Below are 16,952 nucleotides of genomic sequence, written 5' to 3'. Positions count from 1 at the left end.
ATAATTTCTTCACATAGCATGTAACTAGGGTTGAATTTTTAAAAAGCCTGGATAAATCCCTCACACATCATGGTAATAAGTGTGCAAATTAAAAGGATGATATTCATTTCTCATGCTTCAAGGCACAAACTTTTTGGGGTCTGGAAGGAATTTTCTCCAGTATAAAGTATTACACAATTGGCTAAGTGCATTGTAGTGAATTTTTATCTTCCGCTGAATTATCAGGTATTGACCACAGTAGAAGTAAGATACCAGACTTGCCAAAGACTTTAAGCTCAAATGACAGTTCTAATTTTCTACATTTGTAGCCTGCTGGTACTTGTTAAATATCTAATTATTATATATTCTCCATTAGTGCACTGGCTTCTTATAAATTCATAAACCTGGCACCATGATATTTGAGCATCTTATAATGAATGTTGTTATACACATTTGGACTGGACAACAGCAGCAGTGAAAATAAATTGTTGAAATACAGTACAAGGCCTAACAAATTAGAATATATAATGTATAAAGAAAATATCTTTACATCATCATGTTCATCAAAGATGGGATTAATCTTCTGAGGCCACAGCAGGACTGTTGCATTCAGTGCCAGATCTTCAGGAGCAAATATAAAAACATCTAAAAGGTAATTCATTCGCCTTTGGCATTCCTACAAAAGAAATTCCACAAAAGTTGATATTTCATGTTTGCTTATACCGTAGTATAGAATAGGATAACTGAAAATATTTATGAAGGTAAAACAGTGAATTCAGACCCATAATCCCTTGTTCCTCATTATTCTGGTCCCAGGATGAAACCCTGGCCTCACTAATGTCATTACCAAAACTCTCATTGACTTCGGTGGGCGTCCCGGATTTTGCCTCCACACTATAAATTATCAAGGAATTGATCTCCCGTTGCTTTGAAAGGCAATGTAAAATGGAAAGTTTGTATGCAGAATCTTAGTACGTGTCTTCTCTGAAACATTTTTCCCCTACAGTGATCAGATCACAGCTGCTGAGTACTATGCTTCTTGATCTATCCTTTTTTAAGAGGCTATAATAATATAGATGTCATGGAGTTTGTGAGAGACAAAGCCCTGCAGCCTTGGCTGTCGGCGATTCACCATGACTCTCAGCCAACTAGTAAAACAGAAGGCTTATTTAGACGACAGGAACACAGTCCAAGACAGGTCTTGCAGATACAGACAACAGGTCTCCCTCAGTCAGGTCCACTTTGGGGGGGCCCCAGGGAGGCCAGAGTCCCATCTGGGCTCCCCTCCATTTTCCCACCCAGCTCCAAACTGAAAATGCTCCAGCCCCTCCTCTCGCCTTTGTCTCTTCCCCGGGCCAGGAGGCCACCTGATCTCTCTGTTCTCCAACACCTTCATTTGGCACCTTTGCATAAGAGGGGCCCAGGCCATCAGTTGCCAGGAGACAGGGTATCAGCCATTCTTTGTGCAGACAGCATCACAGTGGCCCCCCTAGGGTTCTGCAACAATCACACACCCCATGACACTTGAGAAATGCATAAGGGAAACTGAGGCACCCACACAGCACTCAGAGAAAACATTAAGAACATTCCTACTTTGTCACAATAGGTAATATAAAATTACATGTTGTTGTGTAGTTTCTTTTAAGTTAAATAAAGTTCAATTTTTAAAAAATTAGAAATCTATTAGAAAAGCATAAGATATTTAAGTTTATGCCTCCCTTCATGTATAAACTTCTCTTATCTTACCATGTTCTATTAACTTGATGTCTGTCTGAGGAAATCCTATTACTTAGCACATATGCTCATCCTGCAGCATATGTTTTGTTTGTCGTATATGGCTTCAGCATCAAAGTGGAAAATCTGATCACACATCACCTTGACCCAGAGTACAGAACAAATCAAAAAGCCACTGAAATTTTAGGACTAGAGTGGAGCTATAGTATTGTTTGAATTTCCTTTCTCTCACAATTTGAAATACAATATTTCCTATTTTTCTTCCAATAATCAACAGTCACAGCTCAAGTGCTAAGTAGAAGCATCCTCTTGTCAATCCCATCCAAACAATAAAAGGCTCATCTCTGACATTTACAGACAAAATTTTAAACACTAGAGGCTGGCTGCAGCTGTAAAAAACCTGCACATTAACAAAACATTTGTATGTACCAACTGGTACCCATTTGTGTCCCCAGTTATCATATTTACACATGTAAATGTAGTTTAATATGTGAGTGTATATTTTTTGCAGATACAATCAGTTTCTACTTTTTATAAATTTGGTCTTTAAAGTCAGGACCCAGAGACAGTCTCTACCTTGAGTGTCCTGCAAAAGACACATTGAGAGGAGCTGAGCGGCGTGCTCATGGGAGGAGGAGGTGGAGCGGAGGTGAGCTGGGGCGGGGAGTGGTTCCTCTGTGTCCCCCCTCTTACTTGCTGGGCCCCCCTGCCCCAGCTCGCCTCTGCCTCCGCCTCCTCCCACGAGCATGTCACTTAGCTCCGCTTTTCCTCCCTCTCAGGCTTGCCGCGCAAAACAGCTGATTGGCGCGGCAAGCCTGGGAGGGAGTGGGGGGAAGCGGAGCTGTGGTGCACTCGTGAGAGGAGATGGAGCAGAGGGGAGCTGAGGCGGTGGGGGGTCCAGGGAGGGCCGCAGCAAGTAACAGGGGGGCACAGAGGAACTGCTCCCAACTCCAGCTCATCTCCGCCTCTTGCCCTGAGTGTGCGGCTGCCGCTCCGCTCCACTCTCCCCATTTCCAGGCTTGTCGGGCCAAACAGCTGATTGGCGTGGCAAGCCTGGGGGTGGAGGGGGAGAAGCTGAGGCATGGAGTGGTAAAAGCAGTACCTCTCCCTACCGTGATGTAACGTGGTCTCACCTATTGGGTATAATTTTTTTGGCTCCCGAGGACCGCGTTATATCGGGGTAGAGGTGTAATTGAAGGCAAATCCTGCCAATCCTCTACATGCATGTAAGCAAAGGGGGGGGGGGGGGTAGGGGCGAGATGTATAAAGTTCACACAGAGGAAGCATTCATCTTGTGTTGCCATGGATCCCAGATCCACGTGGTGTCCTTAAGCTCCAGTTAACCAGAACTTTTGGTTAATCAGTGGTACAGTGTACTGTATATTTAGACAATGCCTAACCACATATAAACACATGCTATGTAGCAAAGATCTATATACAGGTCAGGGATAGCGGACTTGCCATTGCACACAGTCAGAATGTGAGGGGAATTTTCCCACATGTGACGGGAACTCAAAAAGATTAGGCCTGAATAAAGACTGGGAGTGGTTGGGTCATTACAAAACCTAAACTTAATTTCCCCAATACTAATTTCTCCCTGCTGTTACTCACACCTTCTTGTCAATTGTCTGTAATGGGCCACTCTCTTACCACTTCAAAAGTTAATTTTCCTCCCTTGGTATCCTGCCATTAATTGATTTATCTCGTTAAACTGACCTCACACTTGGTAAAGCAACCCCCATCCTTTCATGTATTTATACCTGCTCCTGTATTTTTCACTTCATGCATCTGATGAAGTGGGTTCTAGCCCATGAAAGCTTATGCCCAAATAAATTTGTTAGTCTCTAAGGTGCCACAAAGACTCCTCGTTTTTTTCAAAAAGTATGGAGGACATTCTGGTCTGGTGGCTGGAATAGCAACTGAGGAGCACGAGCACCTCTATTGTTACAGGAGATTTTTGATCCCCAGCTCCACAGAAACTCCCCAGTGTCCATGACTGCTTGTTTGGAGAAGGATTTAAGTCAAAAGAAATATAGACATTTACCTTGATTTTTATGAGCAGTTCCTGAATACCTGTGGTTTTTGCCTTTTCTACATAAGCTATCATTTCCATCATTTCTTCTGTGGTCTCAGGAACTTTTAATGCACGCTCTTTCATTGTTTCAAATTCCTTGCATATTCTGTAAAATCATGTCAAAGTTTAAGATTTTGTTTAACTTGGTTTCTAGCTGAGCCATACCAGCAATATGTGTATGACAGTTACCAAGCATTCCTGGAACTATAGTTCCAATATCTCTTTAAAATCACTGGGCCAAGTCCATCTCTGGTGTAATTCCATGATTTCAATGTGACAGTGAATTTGATCAATTAGCTGTAAGAGTCATATAGGGTCCTTTACTTTTACCTTTCTAGTAACTCTTAAAATATTTGTTATACAGTTGTTTCAGAATTTTTGTTTCTTTTTTTAAAATAAATACATTGAAACCTAAGCACAGTATTAGGGCCATATGTTATTAATTTTCTCTCTCACACACACACAAACACACTTTCTCTCTCTCTCTCTCTCTCTCTCTCTCTCACACACACGTATGGTCTGCTTTGCATTATAAGAATGTAACCCCATTTTGTCATTCTTGTAACATGGCATCATAAATTTTGAATAGTATTTGAGAATTTTATCATGCCATCATACATTTTTATTTATTTCTTAACAGTTCATCCCTTACATATATAGATAATCTATAGATCTCTCTCATGTATACAAAGCTTCAAGAAATCGTGAAGTCCCTTCCGCTGGCCAATTCTGCCACTTTACACTTGGGCAGGGCTGACTCCAGGGTTTTTGCCACCACAAGCAGCAAAAAAAAAAAAAAAAAAAAAAAAAAAAAAAGGCTGTGATCACGATCTGCAGCTCTACCGCCGCCCCTTCAGTCTTTGGTGGCAATTCAGCAGCTGGTCCTTTGCTCCAAGAGGGAGTGAGGGACCCGCCGCCGAATTTCTGCTGAAGACCCGGACGTGATGCCCCTCACCGTTGGCCGCCTCAAGCAGCTGCTTGCTGGGCTGGTGCCTGGAGCCGGACCTGCACTTGGGAAGCCAAGAATGCAGTGAAGTAGATCTCTTGCCAGGTAGTTTTCCCAAAGCATGCCAGGTCTGATAGAAAGGTTGTGCTCTTGCTGGAGTTAGGGCCTGAAGTCCAGTAAAGAGATACCAGCCAATACAATTCCCCTGAGATACTACTGACATTCAGTTAACCAGGAGTTTTGCATATGCATAATCAAGGGAGTAAAGTACTGTATATATTTATACAATGCCTATACAACAGAAATGCAACTATGTTAAATAATATTCCTTTCCAAGAAAGAGGTAATTTATAGCAAGAAAATATACTCACTTTTCATTTTCCGCTATGTGATTAGCAACTATTCTCTCCATTAGTATATTTGCAAAGCTTTTTGCTTTATCAGTCAAACCCTGTTTCAAATCATCACAGTCCAAACGTACCATAGGGAAATGAGCTAGTAGTGGCAAACTCATGATTTCCTTAGCAAGGCTGAGGAACTCATCTATAAACTTCAAAATGACATGTACACATGTTAAATTGCAGAAACATTTTAAAAAATATTTAGATCCATTAATAAGATTTATAAATTCTTTAAAAAGCTTTAAAAATAATACTTTATTCTGATTACCACATTTATTCAGAAAAAAAATCCACTTGTGGATACTCAATATGTTTTTGTGAGCTTAACGGCTGTACACCTATTTTTCTCTATTTTTTTAATTATTGCAAAGAAAAATTATGCATACAACGTATAATTTAAACTTACAGCAGTATATTCATCAAAACTGTGTTCTTCTGCTTCAAAGCTCTCTATTCGTGTGTCTGCTGTACCATCTACAAGCCAACCATACCTTTCAACTGTAAGGTAATAATCACATTTAAACCACAATGCATGTACATAAAAGTAGGGTAATTATTTCACAAAATTAACTTCAAGTACTAACATTCTCATACAAAACGCAGTCTTAGCTCACTTACCGTATCTTTCAAAATGTTCTTTCGGACCTTCCAAGTTGGCCTGGATTGCTCTCTTTAGTGTAGATGAGGCCCAAGCTATGACATGGTCAGCAAGTTCAGTGTCAAGAGTTGCAGTGGTGGCCCCACCAGCTAGCCAAGAATGTACTGTTTGAACATTCTAAGAGAAGCAGAAAATGACAATTATATTAAAAAAGTAAAAGAATAGCAATACAAAATTTAGATACATGTTCCTAAAATGTAACTTGGAAAGGTTTTTTTAAAAACTGGGCTTGCTGCTATTATTTATTTGTGTTGCAAAATCACAAGAGGCCCCAACCAAGATCGGGGCTCCATTGTGCTATCGACCATGTGCACACATGCACACCAAGACTCCCTGCCCCAAGAGCCTATAGTCTAAACAAACAATGTATTATTCCCATTTTACAGATGAGGAACAGAGGCACAAAGAGATATACGGCTACATTACGACACCCTTACTCTGTGGCTAGCCCCATTGAAATCAATTAGTGATACGTTACTCTGGAAGTAGCCTAAGTATGAATAAGGTTGTTGGAATCTAGCCCTCAGGTACTTGCCCAAAGTCATCCAGGAAGTCTGTGGCAACCTCGAGTTCCAGTCCAGTATCTTAACTATAAGGCTTTAAACCTTCACACTTTAATTTAAGGGACTGGAGGTGTTAGCTATTTAACAGATACATCCTTTATCCAAAATGGTAGTAATTTGAATTAAGTTGATGATAATAACAAAAACAAAAGAACCTGGGCTGACAATGAATCTGGGTTGTTCACTGACAGGTTCATTGTCAATGAACCATTGGGTTGTTGCCTGCTCAGGAACAAAAAAAGAGATTACTTTTTTGTTTGCTTTTGTTGCTAACATGGGGAGTCCTCCACAGCTGGAAAATGGAACTGGACACTTCTGGATGATGAGAACACTGATAGTGATTTGTGAATTACCTGGTTAAATGATCTGCAAGAGTATTCTGAATTCCTAGAAGATAAGAATCTTTAAGGCTGATAAAACTGGCAGTGCAAAAATTCCAAAGCAGAATTGCCTCTTGGCATAACTTTTGTGGACTGGGCTGCGCTTTGTTTGGTTATATGACTGTTGTGTTGTTGGTGAACACCAACAAATTATGACCTTGGACATATGGAAGGAATGCTATGCAAGCCAAATGGATGGCCCAACGCTCCCTAATATGCACAGGCACTTTAGATTTTGGAAAGACCAAAGATCTTGCATCTGAAAGGGGTCCTAAGTGAGCTCCCCCAACCTAAATTTGATGCATCTGTGACTAGGGTGATTGCCTATTCTGGAGAAGCAAAGGGAATTCCCACACAACCCCCTGAAGGTTCTACATACCAGTCCAGGGAGAACAAGACCTGAATAGTACTTGAATCACCATTTCTATATGATGGCAGGCTGATGACTACACCACAGCTAGCCAAGCTTGTAGCTCCTTGAAGTGCATTCTGGCATGCTGCACCACACAAGTGCACACTGGCAAATGCCTCAGAAGTTTGATGCAGTTTTGTAATGCAGTGACAGGATGTACCTTTAGAGCTACAGCAACAACCTCCATTGTTTGGAATCTCAGCCTTAGCAGGAAAGCCCTGGCCTTTGTAGAGTTCTGGACTGCTCCAATAAATTCTATTCCTTGTACAGGAGTCAGGGTAGATTTCTACTTATTGATTAGGAGCCTGCGTGTCAAAGGTGGACTGCACAGTTGCCATGCTGGACAGTACCTGAGATCTGGACTGACTTCTTACTAGCCAGTTGTCTAGGTAAGACTCCTGACTTTTGCAAGAATGCTGCTACCACAGTCATGCACTTCGTTGAACACATCAGGAACTACTGACAGGCCATAGGGCAATACTGTGAATTATCAGTGGGATCATTGACCACAAATCTGAGGCATTTTCAGGGCTCTAGGGAATTGCCACGTGAAAATAAGTGTCTTAAGTTGAGAGCAGCATACCAGTCATCTAGGGAAGGGATAACAGAAGCTAGAGTGACCATCCAGAATTTTATTTTCTTTAGGATCTTAGCTAGCAGTCTTAGATCTAAAATAGGTCTGAGACCCCCCTTTGCTTCAGGATTATGAAGAATCAGGACTAAAATCCTTGCCTCTGAGCAACATGGGAACTTCCTCTATGGCCCTCATGAGAAGGAGAGACTGGACTTCCTGAAGCAGAACATTCTCATGACAGTGATCCCTGAAGTCAGATGGGGAAGGGGAGTGGAATGAAGGAATAGAAACAAATTAAAGGGTGTATCCCAGTTCCACTGTGCTTAGGACCCAGCAATCCATGATGATGCGGGACAAGCACTTAGGAAGAGGCACAGACGGTTGGCAAATATTGGGGCGGAAAAAGATATTCTGGGTAGTGGTTGACTGCTCTTAACCAACAGATCAAAGTGTTTGTTTAGAGGACCCAGTTTACCTAGATGAACTGGCAGCTACAGAAGAAGAAGGAGGAGGAAGATGCCTCTTGTAATTTCTGCCCCTATTCCTGAACAGGTCCTGGGTACGAGACATGAAAGGCAGAAACCACTGGGTCTGCTGCAGGCAGAACTGTTTACTTTTTGTCATTAGTGTATAAATCCCCAGAGACTTAAGGGTTGCTCTTGAATCCTTAAGACTATGTAGTCTCTCATCAGTCTTTTTAAAAAAGAGTGAGAGGTCTTCAAATGGGAGGTCTTGGAGAGTTTGTTGCACCTCTGGGAGAAGACATGACAACTGCAACCAAGAGGAATGCCACATTGTGATGGCAGAAACCATAGCTCGAGCAGCAGAGTCTGCCACATCTAGACTTGCCTGCAAGCTGTTCTGGCAACTAAATTGCCCTCCTCTATCATAGCAGTGAACTCCTGCTTTACCTCATCCGGAAGCCTGTCGTACTGACTCAACAGAGCCTGCTGGTTCATGATTCTAAACTGTAAACCTCCCGTAGAATAAAGCTTCCTTCAGAATAGGTCCAGTTTCTTTATTTCTTTCCCTTTTGGCATACCACACATTGGATCAGTTTCAACGAGCCCGTCCTAGGCTCTGGAGTGAGTGACCCCTCTTGGTTTAAGGACTATACCTGGGAGTGCCTCTTCTTTGAGCACTCCTCTGTGTCATTGCCTCCACTTGTTGCTTTCACTGAAGATCTAGACAATGCTGGTATTGAGTCTTTAGAAGACTTACATTGCCTCTTCTTCAGCATCTCTAACAAAGATCTGCTTCTTGACTCAGTCAGATCAAGGGGAGCACTCCTAACAGATCTGGACATGCTTGATACCTGCTCTGCACAGGAAGGATCTGATGGTGGGCAAACTGCAGGCTCCATGAGCAGACTGTTGAGTCTAGTTGCCTTTTCTTTAAGCAGAGCTAGAACCCCCTACAAATGTCACCTTTGTCACTCACATACACCTCCCCCAGACATTCAAGACAGCTGGGATGCAGGTCATTTACTGGCATAGACTTGTTACCTGAGTGAAGGTCTTAAAGCCCGGAGAACAAGGCATGAATCCGGTACCAGTACCAAAACGGAAACTGGTCATTCCATGATACTAAATACTAACCTAAACTTACTCTTTCATCTAAACTATGTATAAAAACTCTAAACTAGCCTAAAACCAACACAACTGGTACTATCTACACTAAAGAGGGTAGGACTTTCAAATGCAAGGATAGCAGTTCCAACAACGGTTCCTGGTGGTATGAAGGAACTGAGGGAGGTCAGGGATGGCTCTGCCCTTTATTCCTGAATGCAGGGGTGTGAGGCAGCAAAGGGCACTCATGCCACCCCAACAGGTACTGCTGAGGGAAAAATCTCCAATAATTGTGCACGAGGTGTGCACAAACTTACAGTGGAATGGATGTGCAATCACTCAGAGAAGTAGTGTTGGGCTTTATTGGTCCAAACTCTATTTGTCAAGCTGCTCACAATGTTCTCACTGGGGAACAGTCTGTGACACAGAGGGTATCCAGGCCTCCCTCTTTAGACTGTTTAGTGCATATGTTGCCATTGGCAGTAAATACTAATCATTAGGTGGCACATAGGCAATCACTGGCTCCTGGTCCAAGGCACACCAAAACACACCTCAGAGCTCAGCATCCTGACTGCCATAAGGAAACATGCTCTGCATTGCAGAATCCTTGCAGCAGAGACAATGCACCAGGCTACATCTCTGTTTCTAAACTCTCTTCTGGCCAGGGCAGGACAAGATCCTAAATTATTAACATCTTCATATACTCTGTAACGTTACACATACAGACTCAAGAGGTAAATAAAGATTAAACTGCACCTGCAGAGTCTGCCCTATCCGGGTCACTATAAACAGAATGGCTTCTTCCAGATCTTGAAGGCTTGGATAGAACTCCATTTTCTCATCATCAAAAGTCAATTCCATCTTAAACAATGGCAGCCATCTTTTGTCTTCAGGATCAAAGAGCTTCACATAAGCTTCAACGGTTCTTCTCAACAGCTCTTTCAGCTAGACAATACCACACATTGACTTTATTACATGAAAGCACCAAAAACTATATCTCTTCCACTTTTTAAATAAATCAGGACTTCCATTTTACTTCAGTACCTTGAGCCTTGCCCGGAGCTCAATTAAATCAATAGGAGTCCTTCAATTGACTTCAGTGGGCATTAGATCAGACCCTTAAAAGTAACACTCACTTCTGTCAAAGTGTTTTTATCTGCTATTGTTACAATAACACAACTAAGATTACTAGTGCACCCAAGCATTACTACAAATGACAGATGGAATATGATAATTATTTTTAATTTTTGTTTGCTTACTTTGTGCATTTGAAAGCACTTTGTATATAGTTAGTTTTAACCTTTTTCCTATAATTTTTTTTTCAGGGTTTGATCCTGAACACACTTATACATGAGCAACTTTAATCCCACTGAACATTATTCATATTTACACAACTAGTCCTTTGTCAGTTTCCCTTCTTTGTATGTGTGTGTTTGTTTTAAAATACAGCAGCAGGGTAAAGGATTTTTTAAAAAATATGGGAAATATAATTTTGCAACCACGAAAACTGGCTGGGGAATTCATCAATTTTATCTCTTTTTTTAACTGATTAGGTTTCAAGTGACTGAGTCTCTTGAAAGAGACTATCAGACTGTTTTATGTCCAAAATTTTCATTCGCTTTGGGGAAAATAAAAACACTTAATACTATCTAAGTCTTTTACAAAAGAAAACTTTTTAAAAATCTGGCAATATATTTTCCTAATCTAACTGGATTCCAGACAATAGAGAGTTAACAATAAGATTTTTAATTAAAAATAACAGATGGTATATTGAACTAGCTTATTTAAAAATCACCAAATTATTACATATAAAAGTTAACTATTGTAGGTTCAAAAGATATTCACCTGGTTAGACATAAGTGTAGCCACGCAGTTATAGAAAGAATCAACTTTATCTGACTTTACACCCTCTAATGCCTCCTTTCTGGTGAAGAGATTGATAACTCTTGGATACCATGTGTTCAGTAATTTCTCTTCTGTTTTTGAACAGTTTAAAGAAACATCATTCTTCAGTGATTCACAGTCAATTGGACCTTTCAAACTGTTTACCAGAAAAAGAAAAACGAAGGACTGATATGAAAATTAAATTCTAAGATCTAACAGGACAACTGTGTAGAACTGGGATCTTAGTCTTGTACTATATCTACCAAACTATGAAGTCTATTCTTCCTTTAAAAAAAGGAAAGAATAAGTGATTCTCTTAAGCTCAGATTGAAAAGCCCCAAAAACTAAAGAAGAACTGATACTGGGAACAGGATCAGCAACAAAGGTAAGGAAGATAAAACTGGATTTATCAACTGCAAGACTGGAGAAAAATAACCAAATGTAAATAGTAAAGGGAACATGTAATAGTGGAAAATGAGGAGATGAACATTGGTGAAGTTGCCCTACAGCTAGCAGTCTTGCTAGAAGAGAACATATCAATTTCTTCAGGTAAAAATACAGGGAATCAGTCCTACTATATGTCATGTCTTGGTCCACTGAAGTCAATGGGAATTTAGCCATTGAGTTCTACTGCTCATGAGCTGGCCTTAAGAGAATTAATGGGAGAACATACTCCCAATGTACTGATATTACTCAGAATGTACAAGCAGATGAACTATTTGTTCATAGCACAGAGTAGGAAAATTATGTTAAATGTTTTACAGTGTGATGTTTCCTACTTATAGGACCTTAAAGAACCGAAATAACACATTAAGCATTTTATTATTCATATATCAAATTAAAATAAATTGCAATTTCATAAAATTTTTATTAACTACAAAAACACTGCTCATATAGCCAACATTTATAATCTTTTAATTCAACAAAAGATATTTTACCTGAAATTTGACAAGTCCACTATAAGTAATTTGGAAAATGTAGTGTAACCAATATCCAGTAAAATTTTCAGAGTAGGATGAAGAATGTGCAAGTTTGTGAGGATCTGACTTCTTGCTTGTATAAAACTATTATGCCATGGTCTGGAAAAATCCAGACCTCTGAAAAAGTAAAAGCAACAAGTGGAGAAAACAAACAACACAACATATTAAAGAACTTCAGTAAAATATCCTTTAGATCTAAAAAGTGTGATTTTTAAAATAAATAAATTATATATATATATAGATATACACCCACACATTTATGCAGGTAAGGGTGTTATGCACCTATCTTCAACATAATGTAGTGGAAATTATGTAAATAAATTGTTCACTCATCCATGAGATAATACACTCTATTTCAGATCAACTGGTTTTACCACCGGTTCACCATCATAAACTGTGATTTCATCAGATATTATTAACTCAGAAGGGTCAGACTGGATTAGTATTTGGGTGAGAGATGCAAGTGCTGGTGATTCAGAAAATGGCACTCTTGCTTCTAAATAAATATACCAACAGAATGTGACAGGGGGCACTCTGCTGCCATAATTGCCATCTTTCAGATTAAATTTAAAACCAAGTTCCAGACTACAAGTGGTCATTAAAATTCCCATTGAACTCTTCAAAAGAGTATTTGTATGAACCCTGACGTCCTAGTCAAATTCCAAATTAGGGATTTATATTCTACCTGAATCTCCCTACAGTTTCAACTTACTTCCTGTCCTAGGGCTGGATCGCACATCACTGAAGTCAGTGGAAGCTTTGCCATCAACTTCAATGATTGCAGGATGAGGCAGCCAAAGTGTAGTGAAGCATTGCTCTCTACCATTGAAAAGACGCATTTCATTCTAGCGGTGGCTACATTTCAGTTGTGGGCAACATGATCTTTATGATTTGCATAATCAGGGCTAGATTCTGATATCCTTATTCATATTGAATAACACCTTACTTCATTAGTCCCATTGACTTCAAATAGAACTACTCTTGAAGAAGGGTGATGCTCAGTGTGAGCAAGGGTGCCAAAATGTGCCCTCTCATAAAAAATTTTTAAAGAATTAATGATTCATTTGGATGTAAACTGCTATATAAGAACAAGGGCCTGATTACTGCTGAATTGCAGAATCAATACTAGGAGCCCAGTTATCCCATTATTGTGCTTATACATCTGAGTAAGAGTAGGGTGACCAGACAACAAGTGTGAAAAATTGGGACAGGGGAGAGGGGTAATAGGAACCTATATAAGAAAAAGACCCCAAAATCGGGACTGTCCGTATAAAATCGGGACATCTGGTCACCCTAAATAAGAGTCGCCCAAATGTAACTGAAAGGGTGATTAGTCACTAGGCTACTTCTTAATGTAATTTACTCACAAAGGTGAGACTGGTAATGGTCCTTCCTTTTCATCTTCAAGTCCTTTTACATCAGGTTTCACAAGAACACTTCGCACTAGAATGCATTTATAAATATGTAACCATTAGAAGGAAATTTAACTATATTTAATTTCCACAAAAGGAAACTGGCTGGTATTTTCTCTGTCTTTCTCTGGAGAGGACCAAGACTCTGGTATGATGGAGATTTAACTATCACTCAAATTTTTCATAATATTTCCCCCCACAAAGGTCCCTGATGAGGCCATTTTAAAAGTTTGTATTGTCAAGTATGTTTTGCGGAAAACTGATATTAAATAAGGAATCTCCTTTTCCTATCAGACTGTCCTTTAATCTTCATAAGGTTTTGGATAAACTAGTGCTTAACATGTAAAATAATTAGAACACTTAAAAAAACTTCCACTGGAGTGTATGTGACAGGGCACTCTGCTGCCATAAGTGCTGTCTTGTTCATATCAAATTCTAAACCAAGTTCCAGACTATAAGTGGTCAATAAAGTTCCCACTTTTCAAAAAAGCATTGGTAGTAGTAAGGATGTTATGAATATGCTGGCAACATTTTAAATGAAAAGAATAACCTAACCTATTAATTTTAAATATTAGCCACAAAAATATCGGGTATAAAATTTTATCACAAATACTTTTGCAGTTTTCGGAAACTTTTAGTGTGAAAAAAATTATGGAAGCTTTAGATTAAAAAAAAATCTAGATTTAAAATTCCATTTTAAAATCTTTTGAAAACAAGTTTCAGAAATGTCTATGAAAAAACATCCAACAAAAAATATTCAGTTTTAAGCACCTCACTTTATAACTTGCAAAATAAAAGAAAGTCAGAAGGGCATTTGTCATCTGGTTCATCTTCACCCTACCACAATGTCTTTTATGTTTGCTTTAATAACAGTAGAAAGTAGAAGAACATTAATTCAAACATAATTATTATTTTATTTGTATAATTGCAACACCTAGAGGCCCCAGTAAGAAATCAAGTATATATATATAGAGTGACCATTAAGCTAGGCACTATAAACACACACAATAAAAAGACAGTTCCTTACAATCTATATTATGAGAGACAAACAAGCAGATGGGGGAGCAGCATAAAGTAACAGTGAGACAATTTTGATTAAATCAGCTTTAGCTGTTACCAATTATTTTGTAGACAACATGACAGAGGTTAAGTTTTCAGGAGAGATTTGAAGGATAACACAGTTTCTTTGCAGATTTTTACCAGGAGCATAAGAACTAACGTGGGGAAAAAAGGATGAGGGTGCTTGTGAGAAAATATGACTAATGAACAATAAAGGCTAATATCCCTGAAATAGAATAGGCAAGAAAAGAGGGCCCTCTAACATAAAAAATGATGGGTAAGGCAGAGATAAGCCATGAAGGTTGTCTCTTCAGTAGAAAAATAGATATATTCTCAACTCAAGTAAAATAACTGAAATTATTTAATCTCAAAGTAACACCCAAGCAAAGACAAGACAGTTTATAGTCTTCACATGAGTAAGCAGAAGGAATTAAAGACTAAATGCCTCCATAACTCGGCCTGCTAACTAACTCAGGTGAAAAATACAGACTGCTTTGTCTTCACTATGATATTACTTCAAGTCAGTAAACTAGAATTAAGGACATCTCTTTTTCCCCCCGGTGACAATTTTCTGCAGCACCATTTTGAATAGATTATAACATGTACCTATTCATACATTAATATTAATATAATGTAGCTTGTAGCTCTTACCCACACATCTCTTCATGCTCATTTCAAAATCTTTTGTTACTTCATCTAAAAGCTCTTCAACCAGTAACTCTCTGTCCTTGCCTTCCATAAGGGACTGAGGCACCAGAGTGAGCATGGAGGTCAGCCATTGCTGCTGAATAGGAACTACTGGATTACTTTCCACACACTTCTTCATAAAGAGATAGTTGGTCTGAAAGGACAATAATATCATAATCATTAATCCGCTAAACTAGACTTTCATCAGTAGAGTCAGGGTATCAGTGGGATTATTATCTTGTCAAAGTAATAACTAGTACACTGAAGGCTGCCCCAAAACAGGTAAAAAAAATTTGCCTGCCCCATTACGCAAAGATAGTGTATTGTTATCTTTCTTGTCTCAGTTTCTGCTAATGCTTGTGGAGCACATCTTTGTGACTTTGATACAATAGATAGCCTCCTCTAAGGCTGATATTAAAGCAGCTCAATTAATCATTTACCTGACACAGCAGACTAATGAGGTATGAGCTGGTGCTTGTGGGTGATGGGTTTGTTACCACCCACATTAAGACCTGTACACCTCTGGATCTTAGACATTGACACTTACTTGACAGGGGAAGTGTATGGAACACAGTGGCTAAGTAGGTGTGATCAAGCTTCTTTCTAGTTTAGGACAGATGCTGGACTGTAGATTTGTGTCTGAGAGCAGAGTGGCTCACAGATATATGCCTTGTCTTAAGAACAAGAAGTTATCTGCTCCATGATTTGCACATGTACATACACACATACAAATAAATTTTCTCCTTAAAACCAGGGCACAACCTCCATGATTCCCAAACCCTTCCATTTCCCAGGGGCTAGAATGTAACCTATGGCCTTAATTCAAAACTCACTGATGTCTAGCTCCTAGGCAGAAGCACGCAAGCAGCTTTGCGTGACTCTCGCCTGCAGGTACCACCACCCTCCAGTCCCCATTGGCTGGGAACTGGTGCTTCGGGTGGGGGCAGCACGCGGGACCCCACGGCCCCACTGCCTAGAAGCCAGACCCGTTATGGCTGCTTCCGGGGCACAGCACGGTGTCGGAAAAGGTAGGCACTAGTCTGCCTTAGCTGGGCAGCCCCGACAACAGGATTTTTAAATCCCAGTAGGCATGGCTGATTGCAGCAAAGCGACCCAGTGCCTTATATGCTGCGAGCCAGTCTCGACCCAGGTTTGAAAAACACTGGTTAAGTGAACACTTATCACTTAGTCCAGCTTGCCTGGGTAGCAAGATAGGCTCTCCAGTCTAAGAGGACTGCCTGTGACTCAATGATAAGACTATTATAGTGATCCAGGAGTTCACATTTGTTACTTCGGTTGGTGAAATCTAATTATAAAACATACCACCAATTTGGAGCGTCTAGCTCATTTTTGGCAGTTTGTCCTGAGGTAGGCACTCACGGCCGTGAGCCACTCCAGACAGCATAACAGCCATCTCTTCCAAAAGACAACTGTTAGAAACTGGCCTAATTTAACACTATTAATTCTTCACACACATGCAATTTCTGTATTATTTCAGCACAGGAATCATGCGGTATCTCTTGTGAGAAAAGTAGAATAGTAAACAATTTAACTCACTCTTCGTTTTTTTTGTTCACTGTTCATCTGTAAAAATAAAATGAAAACATAACAAAAACAAGTCACATATCAAAGTATGAGTGT

At 39.8% G+C, this 16,952-nt stretch overlaps 1 protein-coding gene across 6 annotated transcripts in view; it reads right to left on the bottom strand.

The window, feature by feature from the left end:
* Positions 1-16,952, bottom strand: part of DNAH12 (dynein axonemal heavy chain 12) — a 159,719-nt gene that overhangs the window by 129,555 nt on the left and 13,212 nt on the right. For all 6 annotated transcript variants that reach the window (XM_050958412.1, XM_050958415.1, XM_050958416.1 and 3 more), the window contains 11 exons: positions 16,869-16,895; positions 15,276-15,465; positions 13,521-13,596; positions 12,112-12,270; positions 11,135-11,330; positions 10,046-10,234; positions 5,753-5,909; positions 5,541-5,632; positions 5,105-5,283; positions 3,758-3,893; positions 530-655 (listed from right to left, as the gene is read on the bottom strand). In XM_050958412.1, the coding sequence (XP_050814369.1) occupies positions 530-655; positions 3,758-3,893; positions 5,105-5,283; positions 5,541-5,632; positions 5,753-5,909; positions 10,046-10,234; positions 11,135-11,330; positions 12,112-12,270; positions 13,521-13,596; positions 15,276-15,465; positions 16,869-16,895 (1,527 nt within the window). The remainder of the gene's footprint in view (positions 1-529; positions 656-3,757; positions 3,894-5,104; positions 5,284-5,540; positions 5,633-5,752; positions 5,910-10,045; positions 10,235-11,134; positions 11,331-12,111; positions 12,271-13,520; positions 13,597-15,275; positions 15,466-16,868; positions 16,896-16,952) is intronic.

This window comes from Gopherus flavomarginatus, chromosome 6 (assembly GCF_025201925.1).
Source record: "Gopherus flavomarginatus isolate rGopFla2 chromosome 6, rGopFla2.mat.asm, whole genome shotgun sequence".
Taxonomy (NCBI): domain Eukaryota; kingdom Metazoa; phylum Chordata; order Testudines; family Testudinidae; genus Gopherus; species Gopherus flavomarginatus.
The sequence above is the reverse complement of the archived record's forward strand: the minus strand, read 5'-3'. Positions and strand labels throughout refer to the sequence as shown.